The sequence below is a fragment of the Barbatula barbatula genome, assembly GCF_947034865.1.
Source record: "Barbatula barbatula genome assembly, chromosome: 3".
Taxonomy (NCBI): Eukaryota; Metazoa; Chordata; class Actinopteri; order Cypriniformes; family Nemacheilidae; genus Barbatula; species Barbatula barbatula.
In genome coordinates this window covers 15,051,561-15,068,409 of record NC_136764.1, presented here as the reverse complement: position 1 = coordinate 15,068,409, position 16,849 = coordinate 15,051,561, and the positions used below count along the sequence as shown (strand labels likewise).

The window sequence follows — 16,849 nt, the reverse complement described above, 5'->3', positions numbered from 1 at the left end:
ATCACGTGGATGGCAGCAAGTGGTTTTATCCATAGGAATTCACTGTGACAAACTCAAAGATTATGTTTAACGACCTGAACAACCACCAGATAAGCCCAAATTTCTGTCAAACCTTCTACCTAGCTTCTGTTAAAAGACTCTTCATCAGGTTACACTGGCTCCCTGTTGCCGCCTGCATGAAGTTCAAAGCTATGCTCCTGGCCTACCACCGGGTCCGCACCATCGTATCTCCACTCGCTAATGCAGACCTATGTTCCTGCCAGATCACTGCGGTCTGCAAAGAACAACGACTAGTGGTACCATCCCAAAAAGGAAAAAAGTCACTTTCCCGTACCTTCTCTGGATCTGTTCCACATTGATGGAATGATCTACCAGCTGCTACAAGATCAGCAGACTCGGTTGCCATCTTTAAAAAACACCTAAAAACTCATCTCTTCCGTCAACACGTCTCTGATTGATTTATCCTAATTCTTTCCCTTTCCTTCTTAAAAAAAATAAAATAAATAAATATTAACCTCACTATTATTAGCTTTGTATACTGTGCTAGGCTTTAATGGATTAGTTTAATGCACTTACGTATTTTGTTGCCTATGTTGTTAAAATTGCTTCCAATGTTTCTTTGGAAGTCGCTTTGGAAAAAAACGTCCGCCAAATGACTAAATGTAAATGTCTTTAATAAACAAGCTTAACGTGAGACTACTGTTATCCCGGGAAAAAGTGCTTGTTCTTTTAACAGTAGCTTGTGTTTATTACAATTAAGGTTTAATAGAAATTTCTTTTTTTTTTGCATTTTGCGGTGTCGGCACCGGATCGAGATGGAAATAGTTCAACTTTTCGGAGTATGGCCGAAATGTGAATCGGACCTAGGTGTTTTAGAAAGTCATCCGTCTCGTGTCCTCCCTACCGCAGATTCAAGTTTACAAAACATTGTTTTGGTTCCTCCGTTCTCAGTCAAGACTTGCCTTTCCCCCTTCATAACAGCAACTTTTGCAACACAATGAAAAAAAACTGTGTGGTTTCATGGTTTAATCAATTTAAACAATAAAAAACGATGCAAAATATAGGTATTATGAGTTTGTGATACTGAATTCCCTATAGAGAAAATCACTCGCTGCGCTCCATCCACACTTTGCTGCACTTCATGCAGAAAATGGGATTCAAATCAGTAACATTCTTCCCCATTTTGTACCCCCCACTTCTCAAACAAACGTTACACCCTTGAGTGGGCCCATCTATCTGTGGGAGTCTGGGCCACGGGGGGATGTGTTTCCAGCCCTCCTGTCACACCTGTAAACAGCTGAATGGAAAGAATGCCTTGATACATGATAATGACAATTAATGATTGCATTAACAACTTCCACAAAAAAACTAGGTATAGTTGCTTTTCTTAAAAACCCCCCATTCAATCTCAACCAATTTTCTAAAGAGTGTTTTCATTGTCTGCTACTTCACTGGGATAATCGTCTCTGTGCCTGGATCACTGCTTCAGAAAATTGTTTGCTTTAAGAATAACATCAACTGTTTGACTATATAGGCATTAACAGTAATTCTAGTGCTGATGCATCCCTTAATAGTTATTAAGAAAACAAAAGACTGGAGGTCTGAAGAGATCCTTTGTGTTCTCCTGTGAGAACCCTACAGAAATCTGAGCTGCGGGTTTGTAAATATTCAAATGAGACTCATATAGCTTCACTGATGGACAGAGGGACTCATCTGTAGATGTTTGTAGAGCTTTGCTGAAGTCATGGTGTCCTGCATCACAAACTGCTTAGAAAAACCCATACGAGTAGGTTTTGAGAGATTTGGTAAATTCGTTGGGCTTTACCCGTGGTGGTTTGTCAGTCTTCCACTGGTGATGTCTACAGCTCTCGGAGGAGGATTTTACTTTCTGCAGGACCTGGAATCAAACAACATAGTGGAGCAGTTCACGCCGAAGAATGGACGCGCAAAAGTGGAGAGGCGCTTCTTTCAAGAAACTTTTCCACAGACAGACAGAGAATTTTCAGTGCTGCGACTAAACACTGATGGGGTCTTTGCATCTGTGATATTGTCTTGTAAAACAAATGTATTCAGCACTGATGTATTAGAGGAAATCCTACGCATAGATGGAGAAGTTAAAGGATTTATTGCGAATCATAGATCAAGGCAGTTTACTTTCTTAGACATTTGTGCAACTGTGAATGGAACGTGTTACACTAACTCATTGCTTGATGTCTTAAATTACAATGCGAGCAATATTAGTTTAGTCAACGTAACATTCCCTATGTATTGTCAGTCAGATTTCAACTGTATTTATGTTGGAAATTACATTAGTGAAGTGGATGTGGATGACAATGGAGTTATTCAAAGTGCCAAAGCAGTGAGACTTGTATATTATTTACAAGACAACTCTACTCTGGGGGACATTTGGCTGCAAGGATTTGTGAACTTGTTCGGTAATGTGACAACCTCCCTCACAGAAGTAAGTATTCTTTTTAACCTCTTTGATAATGTCCATATCAGGTAGATTTTATGACCATTATCAAAGCTTTGAAAAACATTTGGATAATGTCAAATCTTTCTTCTAATTCTGATTGATGCCAAAATAAGAAATTATTCAAATGTTTTCAAAGCTTTGATAATGTTTATTGATGCCAATTTCATATTTTGGCATCCATAACTACATTTAACGTTATTAATAGTGTATACTTGATACATGACAGTTTTTGTTCATATTACAAATTTTAAGTTTTTATTTACAATTTTTATTGTCAGGTGTCCTTTTTCACCTCTATATCAAGACAACTGGAATTTGAGAAAAGCACTGCATCCGTCACTCAGCTTTTTGCAATCACATATTTTCTTGCCATTTCATTTTCAATAATATCTTGCCTGAGGTTTGTATAATGCCTAATTTTTTTATCCTAAATCACTGTTGACGTTTTAAGATTTTAAATGTTGCAATATATTTTTGCTATACATTGTTTGACCTCACTCAACAGGCTTGACAATGTCAGGAGTAAAGTCTGGGTGGCATCTCTTGGAGTGTTCTCAGCTGCACAAGCAGTGCTATCCAGTTTTGGGTTGCTACTACTCATGGATGTGCCCTTTGTTATAACTGTGGCATCATCTCCATTCCTTGTTCTTGGTAAGATGACATCTCTACACTGAAATGTGTTTTTACCTTATCTGAGGTCACATTCTGTAATTCAAAATGCAAAACTTTATTCGCAGGGATCGGTATCGATGACATGTTCATCATGATCTCCAGCTGGCAGAGGACCAACGTTCAAGACTCAGTGCCAGATCGAATGGCCTGCACCTACAGAGAAGCAGCCATTTCCATTACTATCACCACCTTGACTGACGTTCTAGCATTTTACCTCAGCTTCAGCAACCCGTTTGGTTCTGTGCGGTCTTTCTGTCTCTACGCTGGCACGGCCGTGTTCTTCTGCTACCTCTATAACATAACGTTCTTTGGGGCGTGTTTGGCTTTAAATGGTAGGAGGGAGGGGGAAAACAGACATTGGTTGACTTGCATGAAGGTTCCAGAAGAGTACTCAACAGGACAATCTAAAGCGTACACTGTGTGCTGTGTTGGAGGTTCTTATGACCATACCACAGGAACCGAGGAAGAACATCCAATGACGCTGTTTTTCAGGAAGTCCTATGGACCGTTTTTGACCACAATTTGGACTAAAGTAATAGTAATTCTTCTATACCTGCTATACGTCGCAGTTAGCATTTATGGATGTCTGAGGCTTAAGGAGGGCATTGATCTCAAGAATCTAGCGCTTGATGAATCATACGTCGTCCAATACTATGAGACTGAAAAAACTTATTTTGATTATTATGGTCCAAATGTGATGTTAGCTGTCAATGGCACATTTCAATACTGGGATGAGAATGAACGGCAACAACTTGAGTCTTGTATTGTACAATTTCTAGAGCTTGATTTTGTCAAGAACATATCAACATTCTGGCTTCATTCTTTCGAGAAATATGCGAACAAAACCAGCAAAGACATTAGCTCTGAGGCAGAGTTTAAAACACATCTCTATGAGTTTCTGGACCACCATCCCATGTTCAGACAGGATGTCAACATAACCAATGCTAACATAACTGCTTCTCGTCTGTTTCTTCAGACATTCAACATTTCCTCAGAGAAGACCATGCTGAATTCATTACGAGAGACAGCAGAGAACTGCCAGTGGCTGCTGATGGTCTATCATCCAGCATTTATATATTATGATCAATATACTGTGATCGGTCAAATCACCGTTCAGACCATCAGTGTAGCTGCAGTAGTCATGCTAGTCATTTCTCTTGTACTAATTCCAAATCCTCTTTGTGCCCTTTGGGTGACTTTTGCCATTGCTTCAGTCATTATGGGAGTAACAGGCTTTATGGCACTATTAAACATTAACCTTGATTCCATCTCCATGATAAATCTGGTCATAAGCATTGGGTTCTCTGTGGACTTCTCCGCTCACATCTCCTACATGTTTGTGTCCAGTGCCAAGTCTGATGTGAATGAGAGAGTTGTGGAGGCTCTGACACACCTGGGCTTTCCTATTCTTCAAGGGGCCTTGTCGACGATTGTGGGTGTTGTGGTCCTTTCAGCTTCTACAAGCTACATATTCAGAACTCTCTTCTCTATTGTGTTCTTGGTCATTGTGTTTGGGTTATTTCATGGTATTGCTTTTATTCCAGTTTTTCTAACCTTCACTGGATTTTGTCACAAATTGTGGCAGCACTGATCCAAATGTCTGTGCTTTTTTTCTTCCATAAAAGTGTATTTTACATTAAGGCGTTTAAAGGTTCAGTCAGTGAAATCTAGCGGTAAGGTTGAATATTAAAACCAGCCGCTCACTCCACCCCTCCTCCTTCCTGTCGAAACACTACAATGGCTGACAGAACATGGCGAAATCCATGCAAGGGGACCGGCGGTGTATGTAGATAGAAATAGCTCATTCGAAATAGGTAATAAAAATATAACGCGTCATTGTGTAAGCTCTTTATAGAATTCTGAAGGCAAAGCTAACACATGATGGAGACATTATGCAGATGTAATTTATCATGTTAACTAGGCCCATGTTCCACCAACATTTGTCAAATAGCATTTTTCGAATTGTGAAATATTGTGTTTAAAAAATACGGTCATCCAACTTTTCAATAAATGAAAAGTACAAATACTTCTATGGCAATTGTGTTTGCATTAACCCTTTAGCAATCCTGTTAAATTTTGCAAAAACGCTTAAAAAAGACATACCCGAAGTAAAGTGCATACTGTTCTTGAAACATTTTGAGTATATGCATGGTTTTGGTATCTTTTGTAAGGTGAGACTCTGAAGTTTGTTTCTAAAGAGTCAGAATCACTGCAAATCTTACTGTTATTGAGTAATAGGATTTTTAAAACACTGAAAGAGGGGAAAAAATATTCTGCCTACTTTTTATTTTAAAACAGTTGCCTGCATATGACTATAGTTGGGAGCTATTAGCTGGAAAACACATTGGGATCACAGCATGAAGCCTTACCAAGCTAATTAGATTACAATACCTTAGAAAATGTGTGTTTTTCACATGTTTATCCAAGTTTATGTCTAGGTGGCCTTCTAGAATGGCCACTTGGAGACTCCAAATGGCCCTTTACCATTGACACATAAAATTCTGTTATTCTTGAATGCTTTAATGTACAGTCATAATTCTGGGCTCTAATGAAAGGTTACACTTAGAGCTACTCTATTCCTTAGCAATTATTGACAGTGAATTTGGATAACACATAGTCACTGAAACTATACTTTGTGCAAATAAAGAGACTATAGACTAAGTGCTAGTGTAATAAAATAATTTTTAATATTAGAACAAACACACTCTAAGTAAATGTATAAAACCCAAACTATTTAAAATTTTTATAATTACATTACAGGTTATTGGCAACATGGCACTCGTTATAACCTTTTGTGATATGCTTGTATATCAGGAAGGCATTTACAATGGCAATGTCTAAGAAGTGATAAAAAGGTCTTCTACCACTTCTGGGTTTTGTGGATCACTTTATAATAGCTGATTAGGGCTCTCTTCTTCTGAAATGTCTTCCTCCGACAAATCACTCTCACGCCTGGTACATTGTTCAACAACTTCTTCAAGTGAGAAGTGTGTTTTACTCACTCTTTTAGCCATTTTTTCCAAATGTAAAACTCTTTACACGCTCAAACTCTTTCCTAGCAGCTTTTGCGCACGGTCACGAATCCCTGTTAGAGTTTACGCGCAGCCGCACACGTGTTTGCGCACGGACCTCTCTACTTACGGTTGAATGTTTCCCGTGAAGCTGCATATTTATCTTTTCGGAATTCTATTGGCTATCAGATACGCCCCTCATTAGCAAACTCTGACGCGACAGGATCGATCTATTGTCAATCAAGTACAGGAGGGTCTCATCCTTCATCCTGGGCGCTCCTTGGCTATTGCTGCCTGTTGTCACCTCTTAGATGCACCTATTCGCTCAAATGAGGTGTCAATCAAAAGGGCAGAGTTCAGTGGCCCTTTTGACATAAAAAAATCTGCAATGTTTACAAGTGAAGAGACGCTACACCACAAAATGCGTCGGAGATTTGATAGCTCTGTCGGCTTCTGGAAACTATACTACCATGTTCCTTGGATGTTTATTGACATATATGTGTTGGATTTACTGGACCCTTTAGAGTATACCTATACAATTTTGGGGGGAATGTTATGAATACATGGACTGCCAGGAGGCTTTATAGGAGAGTTTCTTCAGTTTTGTTGCTGCTTATTTGGTTGTTGGTTGTCTGACAAAGACTCCGATTGCATTGGCTGTGTTGATTGTATATTAAAATGGTTTACATCGTTCGAATCACAAGAGTCTCAGCTTTTTAAAGATATGTGATATGTTTAGGTTTTGTTTTTCTAAGTTGTTGTATTTCCCGATGTTATCAACCAAAACACGCAGTGTACCGCCGACGGCACAGCCTATTGATAACAGGTTAATTGATGAGAATTATCTATTGACGATACTGTCACAAATGAAACTGTTTTCTTTATTTAGCTCAGCTCATGTAACCCCATTCAATATTTAATGTGCAGGAGCACGAAACGAAAAAGCAATTCAAAATTACAAACCAGGCAAAACTCAAACTAAAATCAATCTATACACTTATATACAATCATACAATGCCTTGTTTTATTTTATTGATCATTATTAAATACTGTATATACACAACTAAAATAAGCATGGGTAAAAGGCAAACATACATGGAGGAAAAGTAAACTCATACATGTAGAGCTACTGTACATGAATAAATAACATGTATAGAATAAAGCTGAATAAAACAATTGACTGTCGCCACTGGACCCATCAGATGCTATCAGATCAAATCTCTGAGAGGAGTTGTGGATGTTTGGATTAAATGCATTTTCAAATGTGTACAAGTAGCTTGTTTGAATGAAAACTTATGTAAAGCATTTAAAAACAAAATGTCAACAAGTATTTCAGACTGAAAACACTTTGAGCACAAAATCAGGAATAATTAGTTTTTATGAAATGGCCCATAATGGCATTTTATGACTAGTGAAAATAATGTAAAAATACTTCTATTTAAATAAAAGAATCAGTTCATGTGGCCATTTGTAATATTGTCACCGGGACATATTCAGAATACAGAAGGTTTATCTAATGACATAGCAGGATTTATCTAACCATTTATTGTAACTGAAGGAGTTCTGAAACAGCATTGTCCAAAGGCAGAAATTATATGTATTTAACAAAACCCAACTTGTATATTATCCAGAACCAAAGTTCTTTAAAATATTTTATAGTCCCTCATTAAAAAATACACTAACTGTACAGTTCCAAAAGGCCACCAGTAAACATACTCAACCGGCTCAGACAACGTCAAAGCAATATGTTACAGACTTCTAGTAAACTGGACTGTCACTTACAGCTGATGGATTTATGCCAAATCAAATTCAGTTCCACTTGAATCTTTATCAGTGCCACATAAAGCAGCATCTACAGTCAATGGTACAGTGAAACATGGAAAAAGATACATCACATTATCACCCGTTTATGAGTGCGTAAAACAATTTATTTTTCACAATCCGGCTCAGAAAGACAATATAATCAATGGGAAATGAAGACCTACCCAGCTCTTTGTTGCATATGTACATTCATGTCTTGAAAGGGTCCATTTTTCTCACTGCACTGCCTGACAGTCCCAGTGAACTCTCATCTGATTTCTAACGTCTTTCCCTCTAAGACCAACTTGATCTCTTTGGCATCTAGAGTCTCATACTGCAGTAAAGCCTCGGCCAGATTTTTGTGCTCCTTTGCATGAGACTTCAAGAGGACTTTAGCACGCTCATAGGAATCCTAAACCAACACAACAGATATTTAAGCTCAAACCTCAAAAGAATATACAATTCAAGTACAAAATGTCAGTTCAAACACACAGACAGGGTAATGCTAAGCAAATGAGAAATGGTAAATTAATTTTCAGAGATTGAGGAAATGAACAGCAAATTTTCAACATTAAGTCAGTTAAGCCTTTAATCATTAATGTGTTACATTGGAGTCATGTTTACCCTCAGAAGTGTCCTGACTTCATGTTCAATGGCTGCTTGTGTTTCTGGGCTCTGTTTGGCAAGGTCGGCGTACGTCATGACACCCAACTATGACCAAACAAACGGAAAATAATTAAGAAATCTGTATGTATGGATTTGACATTCATAACTAATGTTAATATAATCATTTTTATTATCAAAATCTATATAATCTATACAAACCACCAAAGCATTCTGGGATACAAGCGAAGCTGTCTTACAATATGGTCAACAGCATAACAAAGTTCTAGATGAGAAAATTACAAACTCCTCTGATAGCAGCTTTTATCCTTTTGGTTAATAAATACTCATAATAAACTATAGAATTATTTCAAACTTTACGGTCTAATCTGAATGCACAATAAAGTCTGACAAAACAAACCTTTTCACTCATGCCAAATCTTGTCACCATCATTTTGGCTATTTTTGTAGCACTGTCAAAATCACTCGAAGCGCCTATGAGCAAATAACAAAGCAATTGTCAGCACATGAAATAACACTAACATTATTTTTAATGACATTACAACTTTGGACAAAATATCATAGAAACACACCAGTGGTTATATTCTCATGGCCAAAGATAAGCTCCTCAGCCACTCTGCCGCCCATGCTGACATCCATCTGAGCTAGCAGCTGAGCGCGCGTCTCGCTCCAGCGATCATTCTCTGGAAGCATTGACACCTACAGAGAACAGATCAGACCACTGTAAATCACTGTCCTAGTAAATTACAGTTGCTGTCCAACATGAGTTAGCAGAATTGCTTATTAAGGGTTCAACAATATATTGAATATTTACTTTTATTTATCACAATACAAAATTGTTTTGCTCTACTTGGGCATAATGGTGTCTGGTTTGTTTCGATTTAATACCACCAGTAACAAACAACCAATGTTACTCACATGACCCAAAGTGGGACCTCTTGGCATAATGGTGGCTTTATTTATAGGCATGGAGTCTTTGGTGTAGTATGCAATAATTGCATGTCCGGACTCGTGGTATGCTGTGATCTCTTTATTCCTCTTATCGATCTCTGCACTCCTGCGCTCTGGACCTGTGGGTAGAGAAAGCAAATTACACTCATTTATCTCAACCTTCACCCGTCACCCATTACGGGACAGAACTAATGTTTGCTAAATCTATCCTTAATCCTAAATGTGACTAAATCATAATTCATACATGTAAACTAAGAGATGCTTTACCCATCAGTATTTTGTCCTTGGCAAACTCCAGCTCCTTCATGGTCACCATGTCCTTGCCATCCACAGCCGCCTTCAGTGCAGCCTGATTAACAAGATTCTCCAGCTCAGCACCAGAGAAGCCCACTGTTCCTCTCGCAATGACCTCAGCCTCCACAGCTAGACATCCAGACAAGATGGCAGTTCTTATTTAATCAGGGTTGATATGCATTAGCTGTACTATTCCTTTCAGTGTACGTGACAAGATATGTTACGATGCAGCGGGTACTCTCCAATGCTAGGCTACTCACCTGAGTCTACCTTTATTTTCTTTAGGTACCACTTAAGAATCTCAGTACGGCCCTTCACGTCTGGTCTAGGGACAGTGACCTGCATATCAAAGCGACCTGGCCGGATAAGAGCACTGGAGAACAGGAGAGCACAGACCTTCTTACAGTCTCACATTTTAAAGCGTCACCAAACCATTTTGCGCAAAACTAACCAAATTTTTTCAAAAATCTTGAATCAATTAATTAATATTTATTTAATGTGAGTTTAAGTGTCATTTAATTTCTTGACAGAAGAAAACTACATACTTATCCAAAGCTTCTGGGAAGTTTGTTGCACCAATTATGATGACACCTTCATTTGGCTTGAATCTGCAAAGGTAAAACAGTAAGTTTATGACATACAGCAACACTTCTAGGAGTAACAAAATAAAACAATATGAAGTTGCATTACAATCATAAGACGTAATGTGACTTGTTGTGTAAGATTTACCCATCCATCTCAGCTAGAAGCTGATTGATAGTCTGTCTAGAATAGGGGTGCATGGGAGACTCAATCCTCTTGCCTCCAACACTATCCAGCTCATCAATGAAGATGACACAAGGAGCGTTACTTTTTGCCTCTCCTAAAGGAAGTACACATCATAATCAATCCAAAGCAGCCTTCATATCTTTAGTAATTCTACTCTCTCTCTCTTTACAGATCAGGAAAAAAGTCATTGCGCTATGATAGAAAGATACTTTCACACAAAGCTTATCAGTGGTGACAGCACCCAAGACTCTTGAGATACTCACTGAAAAGGTTCCGGATTCGACTGGCACCGACCCCAACAAACATCTCATCAAACTCAGAACCAGACGCATAGTAGAACGGCACATCTGCCTCGCCTGCAACAGCACGGGCCAGCAGAGTCTTTCCTGTACCCGGAGGCCCAACCAACAAAATACCTGCAAAAGAGATCCTTCTGTAAAGTTCAAAGTATTTGCATGGAAATGTTTAGCTCCATCACATTACCATTAATGTTATAAAACCTGTGTCACTGGTTTTTAAGTTTGTTTTCATTGGCGTGTAAAACCTGGAACACTGTTTTAAGAAGACAAGTCTTTAAACAAACATGAAGTCTTGCCTTTAGGCAGCTTTCCTCCCAAAACTGTGAACTTCTGTGGGTTGCGGAGAAACTCCACCACCTCCTGTAACTCATTCTTGGCCTCCTCTGCTCCCTTCACATGCTCAAATGTGACATTCTTCATCTGGACAGGGTCCACTGCAGAGTCCAGGCCTGATGTAGTTCGGAATCGCACTGTCCGGAACGGTTACATTACAATTCACACACCAAACACACTCACACACACTACAGAGCACTCTTATAGGGCTAGAGGATTTTTTACTCACCCACAAATCAGGTTAAACATGTTTAGAGAACATCCGCCGTGTTCGGAGCACAAATGAACATATTAAGGTGACATCCAAGAGATTTCCAGGCCCCCTCATAGATATCATGTCGTCAGTTTTTGTCAAGGTCCAGAAAAGTACTTAAGACATTGTTAAATTGGTCCATCCACACATAGTTGCTCAGTTGAATTTTTTTGAAGTGACAAGAACCATGACAAAAACTGACACCACGATGTCTATGAGGAGGCCTGGAAATCTCTCGGATGTCACCTAAATATCTTAATTTGTTCTCCGAAAAAGCCGGAAGTTCTCTAAACATGTTAAACTTCCCCTTTAAAACAACAATGCAAATAATGAAAATCTGATAGTTTAAGATCTTAACCACTATAGAACATTTACTGTAATTTAACAATAGGGTTGTGCATCGTTTCAAATTTATAGATTCCAATTCTTAGTTCCGATTCCAAAATGGTGAAAAAGCAATAAAAGTCAAGCCAGATCACACAAAAGAGGAGGGTACGTAAAAACTTTTTTAGGAGCAGCAAAACTTTTAAATTAAAGCTTTAATACACAATACATGTGTACTTTGGATTGAGCGGCCTGGTCATCACTCTGAAAATAAATAAAGATGGCTAGACTAGCTCAAAATGATTTTAAAATAATCTTCACTGGCCCGTAATGTAATACCTTCCTAAATGATGGCGACTCAACAACAGAAAATAGATGCAGCCCTTTCACAATAAATGTTGTGATCGATCTGTCACACTTTTTTTTCATTCAGTTTTTTCCTGTGAGCCTTCGTTGTCCCCGCACTAGTGTCATCGGCGGCTAATGAAGAGCAATCGGAGTAGGCAGTGTGGGCACTCAGGTTACGCAATGCATCAAACGGGGTACATTGTTGTAATTGAACTGATGAACCAACCAAAGATGCTTTGCCATATTGGTGTTGACACCGTGTTGGAACGTAATAGTTTGTCACAATTTTTACACTTAGCTTTGTATTTTTTGATTTAGCAAAATGCTGCCACACTTTAGAGTGCCTTCCACAGTCCATCGTTTGAACTTTTAGTATTCAAGCGGAAGGTTCTCGCAGGTTGCTTTGTCAAGTCAGGTGATGTGACCGTGTGATCTGGAATCATTAAATGGAATCGAAATTGTAATTTTAGAAAAAGGATTTCCAATTTCTTTCTTATGAATCTGATTCGATTCCCAACCCTATAAAACAGTCTATTTTAAAACAACTGATAGGCATGATACACATCAAGTACACTCAACACCAACCAGACATGCAGATGCAGCTATGGAAATTCTACCTGATAAGAAAGGTGTTTTTGAGAGCCCATACAGGCCGACCACAAAGAGGACCAACAGAATCAGCCGTGTCCTCCTTAATGATTCTTTTTGAAGATGAACAGTAAAACAAAAAATATTTATTAGAAATAAAATATAAATATTTTTCCATCAAACATCTTGACTTAATTGTTTTTGTTGTTGGTTTAATAACATACCTTGTGTTCTCTGTGTTAGGGCCTGAGCTTTGAGGAAACCTTCTGCAAAACCAGTTTTAAAAGAATCATGCTGACCATCAGGTATATTTTTGTTTTTAAGGAGCTTGTCCAAAGTTTCTACATCTGAGCCTTTGTCTCGTGTGAGGAAACCCTATAGGTATAAAAACAAAAACTATAATCTAAACATTTTAAGAATAAATATATTTTTTATAACCATATTTTTATTTGAACGTTTTAAAATGTTCTAAACATGTTTTACAGGAAAAGCTTACAAAAGAAATGACAATTTACCCTCAACTTTCTTTCTTTGTGAAGCACAGTACGTACACTCTTCAAACTACATTATTTAGTTTTTTAAAGAGAGATTCATACAGTGCATAAGCAGCAGATTTAAAGTAAACATGTATGGGATAATGTACAACCAGACAGCTGTAATAAAAATAAAATGAATCTCCAACAGTGTTATTATGAGGCCTTTCTAGAATACTCGACAATAGCAGTATGTTGTACAAAAAAAAGAGTTGCTTTATTATTATGTGTGTGACCTTCATAAAGGATGGGGTAAATCCCTCAGGCTCCACTGGACTGTCAAAGCCTCCCTGCAGACGACGTGTTCGGGACTTCAGAGTTTTAAAGCCTCGATTTGGGACCAACACTGAAAAAACAAATAGCAGAAGTTGCCAAATAACATCATTTTTTTAATAAGGTGCTCATTCACTATGTGAAAGCTGAAGTTACAATGAAATCCAACACTTTACATGGCAAATACTTGAGGTCTGTGCACAGTGTTTGGAGAGGTGACTTGTTCTGCCTAGAGAACACAGGAGTACCACCACTAATTCTTGAAAAACCTGATGAAAAGAAAGACAACAATTTGTAAGGTATATTATATCCACTATAGTTAAAAGTAAAAAATGCCTACTGATTTAGACTCATTACTAGGGTAGTAACGGTTCTTGGGAAAAAATTTAACCACACCGTTCTCCACCAACGGTTAGGCCCGCAATTGGACCGTGATTCATCTTAAATTTGACGCACATGTATAATATTCTTCGTTCAAAATTATAATGCGTAAAACAGACTGACAAAGTTTAGCTAATGTATGTTTGTCAGTGGATACACATTTAATACCTATAAAAAATAACACAAAGATTGACGTATGCTGTAATATGACCAGTCATTCATGCTGTCATCACCCGACCTGAACAGCACGTTGCTGTTTAAACTAAACTTATTCAAGCCTTGCCAATTTTAACATTTAAGTAAAAGATGATGAGCAAGAAAACTCGCTTGCGTGCTGTGAGAAGATCCAAAGCGCGCACAAGGAAAGCTGAGTCTCAGACATGGCGCAAATATTGAGATGTCTGTTTAAGCGCAAGACTTCAAATACACACGAGGAAGGTCAACAACCTTGTCGAGTATCATAACAAACAAAGTAGGTTATGTCTTAAGTGAACGGACTAAACAGACAAAAAAAAAACACATGTGTACAGTATCAGTGTACTAGACCTGTCACAGTCGGTTTAAAGCAACAGAAGCATATTCCTGCTTTCTGTTAGAAGTCAAGGAAATCACTCATTGCTTGTGACTCAATAGCTTCTGTCACTTCAATTATGATTCATCTTTAATTAATTTGTACATATGTAATGTTATGTTATATTTTATTACTTTAATCAATTTCTATACCTTAAAAGGTATATATACAGTATCTTATTTTATTTTCTGCTTTGCTCTGTTATTTTATTGGTGCTTTTACTTGTAAGCTTGATTATTTGGTCTTATTTTTATTTGTCAGAAGTCCCTTTCCCCTGAACATAGCACCGAACCGAAACAAAAAACGTGACCCTAAAACCATGACACAAACCGAACCGCGCATAATTTGAACCGTTACACCCCTACTCATTAAAAAAAATTCAGATAGATACATTGGTATCATTAGTAAGCAACAACAACAAAAGATAACACTCATTTTAACTTCCAGAAACTTTTCAGCAGCTTTTTTCATCCGTATCCAGTTTAACAAGTATAAAAATAAAAATTCTCTCACATTCAAAGGTATTGGCTGGTGATACATGAAAAAACGTGAAAGTTACATTACACAACACTAAATGAGACGATGCACATCTTCACATCCAGACTAATAATAGACAGAAATGTTATTATTTATCGGTCTCACCATTTTTGTTGAGAAAAAAGGAATCTGACGAGAGATGCGAAGTCCTCCAGATATTGGGTGCAGTCCCCAGGGGTGAAGAAGTTTCACTGGGAGTCACACAGGGCAGAAGCCTCTCCACCAGATCATTCAATTTACCGATCCCTATATCTGTCACACCTAAATCCTTCAAGCTCCATGATGGCTTGTCAGTACATCACCACAAATGAAGAGATAACAGAGAAGGAGAAATGGGGAAAAAATTAACCTTGCAACAGCACCTGGAAACATGCTTATGCTTGCATTGTATGCATTCACGTACCTCTGTGCTGTTTTGATCTGGTTCGGGTGTGTTGTCTCCGCGTTTGAGACTAGATGAAGTACTGCTGCTTACTGAACCCTTCAGAAAGTGCAGGGCATTGATCAGGTGACTCAGCTGGACCGTTACCTTAGAAAACGGTAAAACCAAGGCAATTTAAAATAATGGTCCTCCATTAGTTCACTTAAAATAAGTCATTTTAATTACCACACTTAATACTTTAAAAACGTAAAAGTGTATTTAGCAGTATCATGGTCATCTAGCGCTGGTCAGAGAAAAACAGTGTGATGTAAGGTGCTTCACACGCATTTACCTAACAGCAGTTACACACCACGGCCCAACAATAACACTATGAGCACGAACAATTCACTAATTAACCACAATGACTGCGCCAGCAACATACCAATACACAAACGAGCACTCTGCAGTGCTTATAAAGTTTTCGCCCAGCTTCTCAACCTTTAGATGTGTTATAAAGTTAGAACATGCTAACCGGCTAGCCACGAATGTTCGGTTACGAAAGCAAATATTGATAACGGACGAAATTCAATACCTGTGGCTGTAAGGAAGTTGAAAGAGAAAACATTTCTGATTAGGTGATGGCGAACGTTTGACGACAAGAGTTTATTGATTTGACATTACAAGTAATGCCCTCCACTGTTGTCCTCTTCTGTTCAACCAGTAGCCTCGTTGACACTGCGAATTCTTCAAAATGACGCAATTCAACATCCGGAATGGAGAAATGCAAAATAAAAGTTCGAACGTCATAACTAGGTCCTTCACCAGAGATATTTTAATATAGCAAATTGAGGTGACTTATGTCCAACTGCTGCGTAAATATAGGCAGAACAGAATATATGTTGAGCTGAACTAAATCATGTGGGTAATTTAACCTGGTATTTAAACCCAACGTGATTATTCATTTTTAAATAAATGCTGGTTTAATTTTACTTCATACATTGGGGAATATCTTATATTTTATGTATATATCATATTTATATTTTATTTTACATTGTAAACTGTAAAATAGATCACATTATGAACACATGTTCTGTAAACCACATAAACAGTCAACATAGCCCATTATTTCAGTTTTGGTACTGAAATTAAAAGTACTGAAATACCCAAAGTATTGTTATTTAAAGGTCCAGTGTGTAATTTTTGGGATGATCTATTGATAGATATCCAATACAATATACATAGCAATGCCTTCAGGTCCATAATGCACATTGAGAACCAGTGAAAAAGAACAATTTCCACAAGAAAATATTTCAGTGTTCTTCATCGGACACAAAGAAGACACATGTTTTTACATTTAGACATTTAGCAGACGCTTTTATCCAAAGCGATTTACATAGAGTTCGGGGAGCAATACGCGATATGTCATACAAAAAGCAATGGTACAATAGGTGC

At 37.9% G+C, this 16,849-nt stretch overlaps 2 protein-coding genes across 2 annotated transcripts; one reads left to right on the top strand and one right to left on the bottom strand.

The window, feature by feature from the left end:
* Positions 1-1,744: 1,744 nt before the first annotated feature.
* On the top strand, positions 1,745-4,739 carry ptchd3b (patched domain containing 3b; the record flags this gene model as incomplete). Its single annotated transcript, XM_079451899.1, has 4 exons — positions 1,745-2,461; positions 2,755-2,876; positions 2,982-3,127; positions 3,214-4,739. 4 exons carry the CDS (start codon positions 1,745-1,747, stop codon positions 4,737-4,739), a joined length of 2,511 nt encoding a protein of 836 aa, XP_079308025.1.
* Positions 4,740-7,009: 2,270 nt separating this feature from the next.
* Positions 7,010-16,202, bottom strand: yme1l1b (YME1-like 1b). The gene is made up of 18 exons (XM_079453355.1): positions 15,990-16,202; positions 15,440-15,565; positions 15,142-15,322; positions 13,724-13,816; positions 13,511-13,620; positions 12,966-13,116; positions 12,771-12,854; positions 11,192-11,365; positions 10,860-11,012; positions 10,558-10,690; positions 10,374-10,436; positions 10,089-10,201; positions 9,802-9,957; positions 9,502-9,653; positions 9,156-9,282; positions 8,984-9,057; positions 8,584-8,670; positions 7,010-8,371 (listed from the first exon to the last, which is right to left on the bottom strand). Exons 1-18 carry the CDS (start codon positions 16,020-16,022, stop codon positions 8,228-8,230), a joined length of 2,154 nt encoding a protein of 717 aa, XP_079309481.1. The 5' UTR covers positions 16,023-16,202; the 3' UTR covers positions 7,010-8,227.
* Positions 16,203-16,849: the final 647 nt, after the last annotated feature.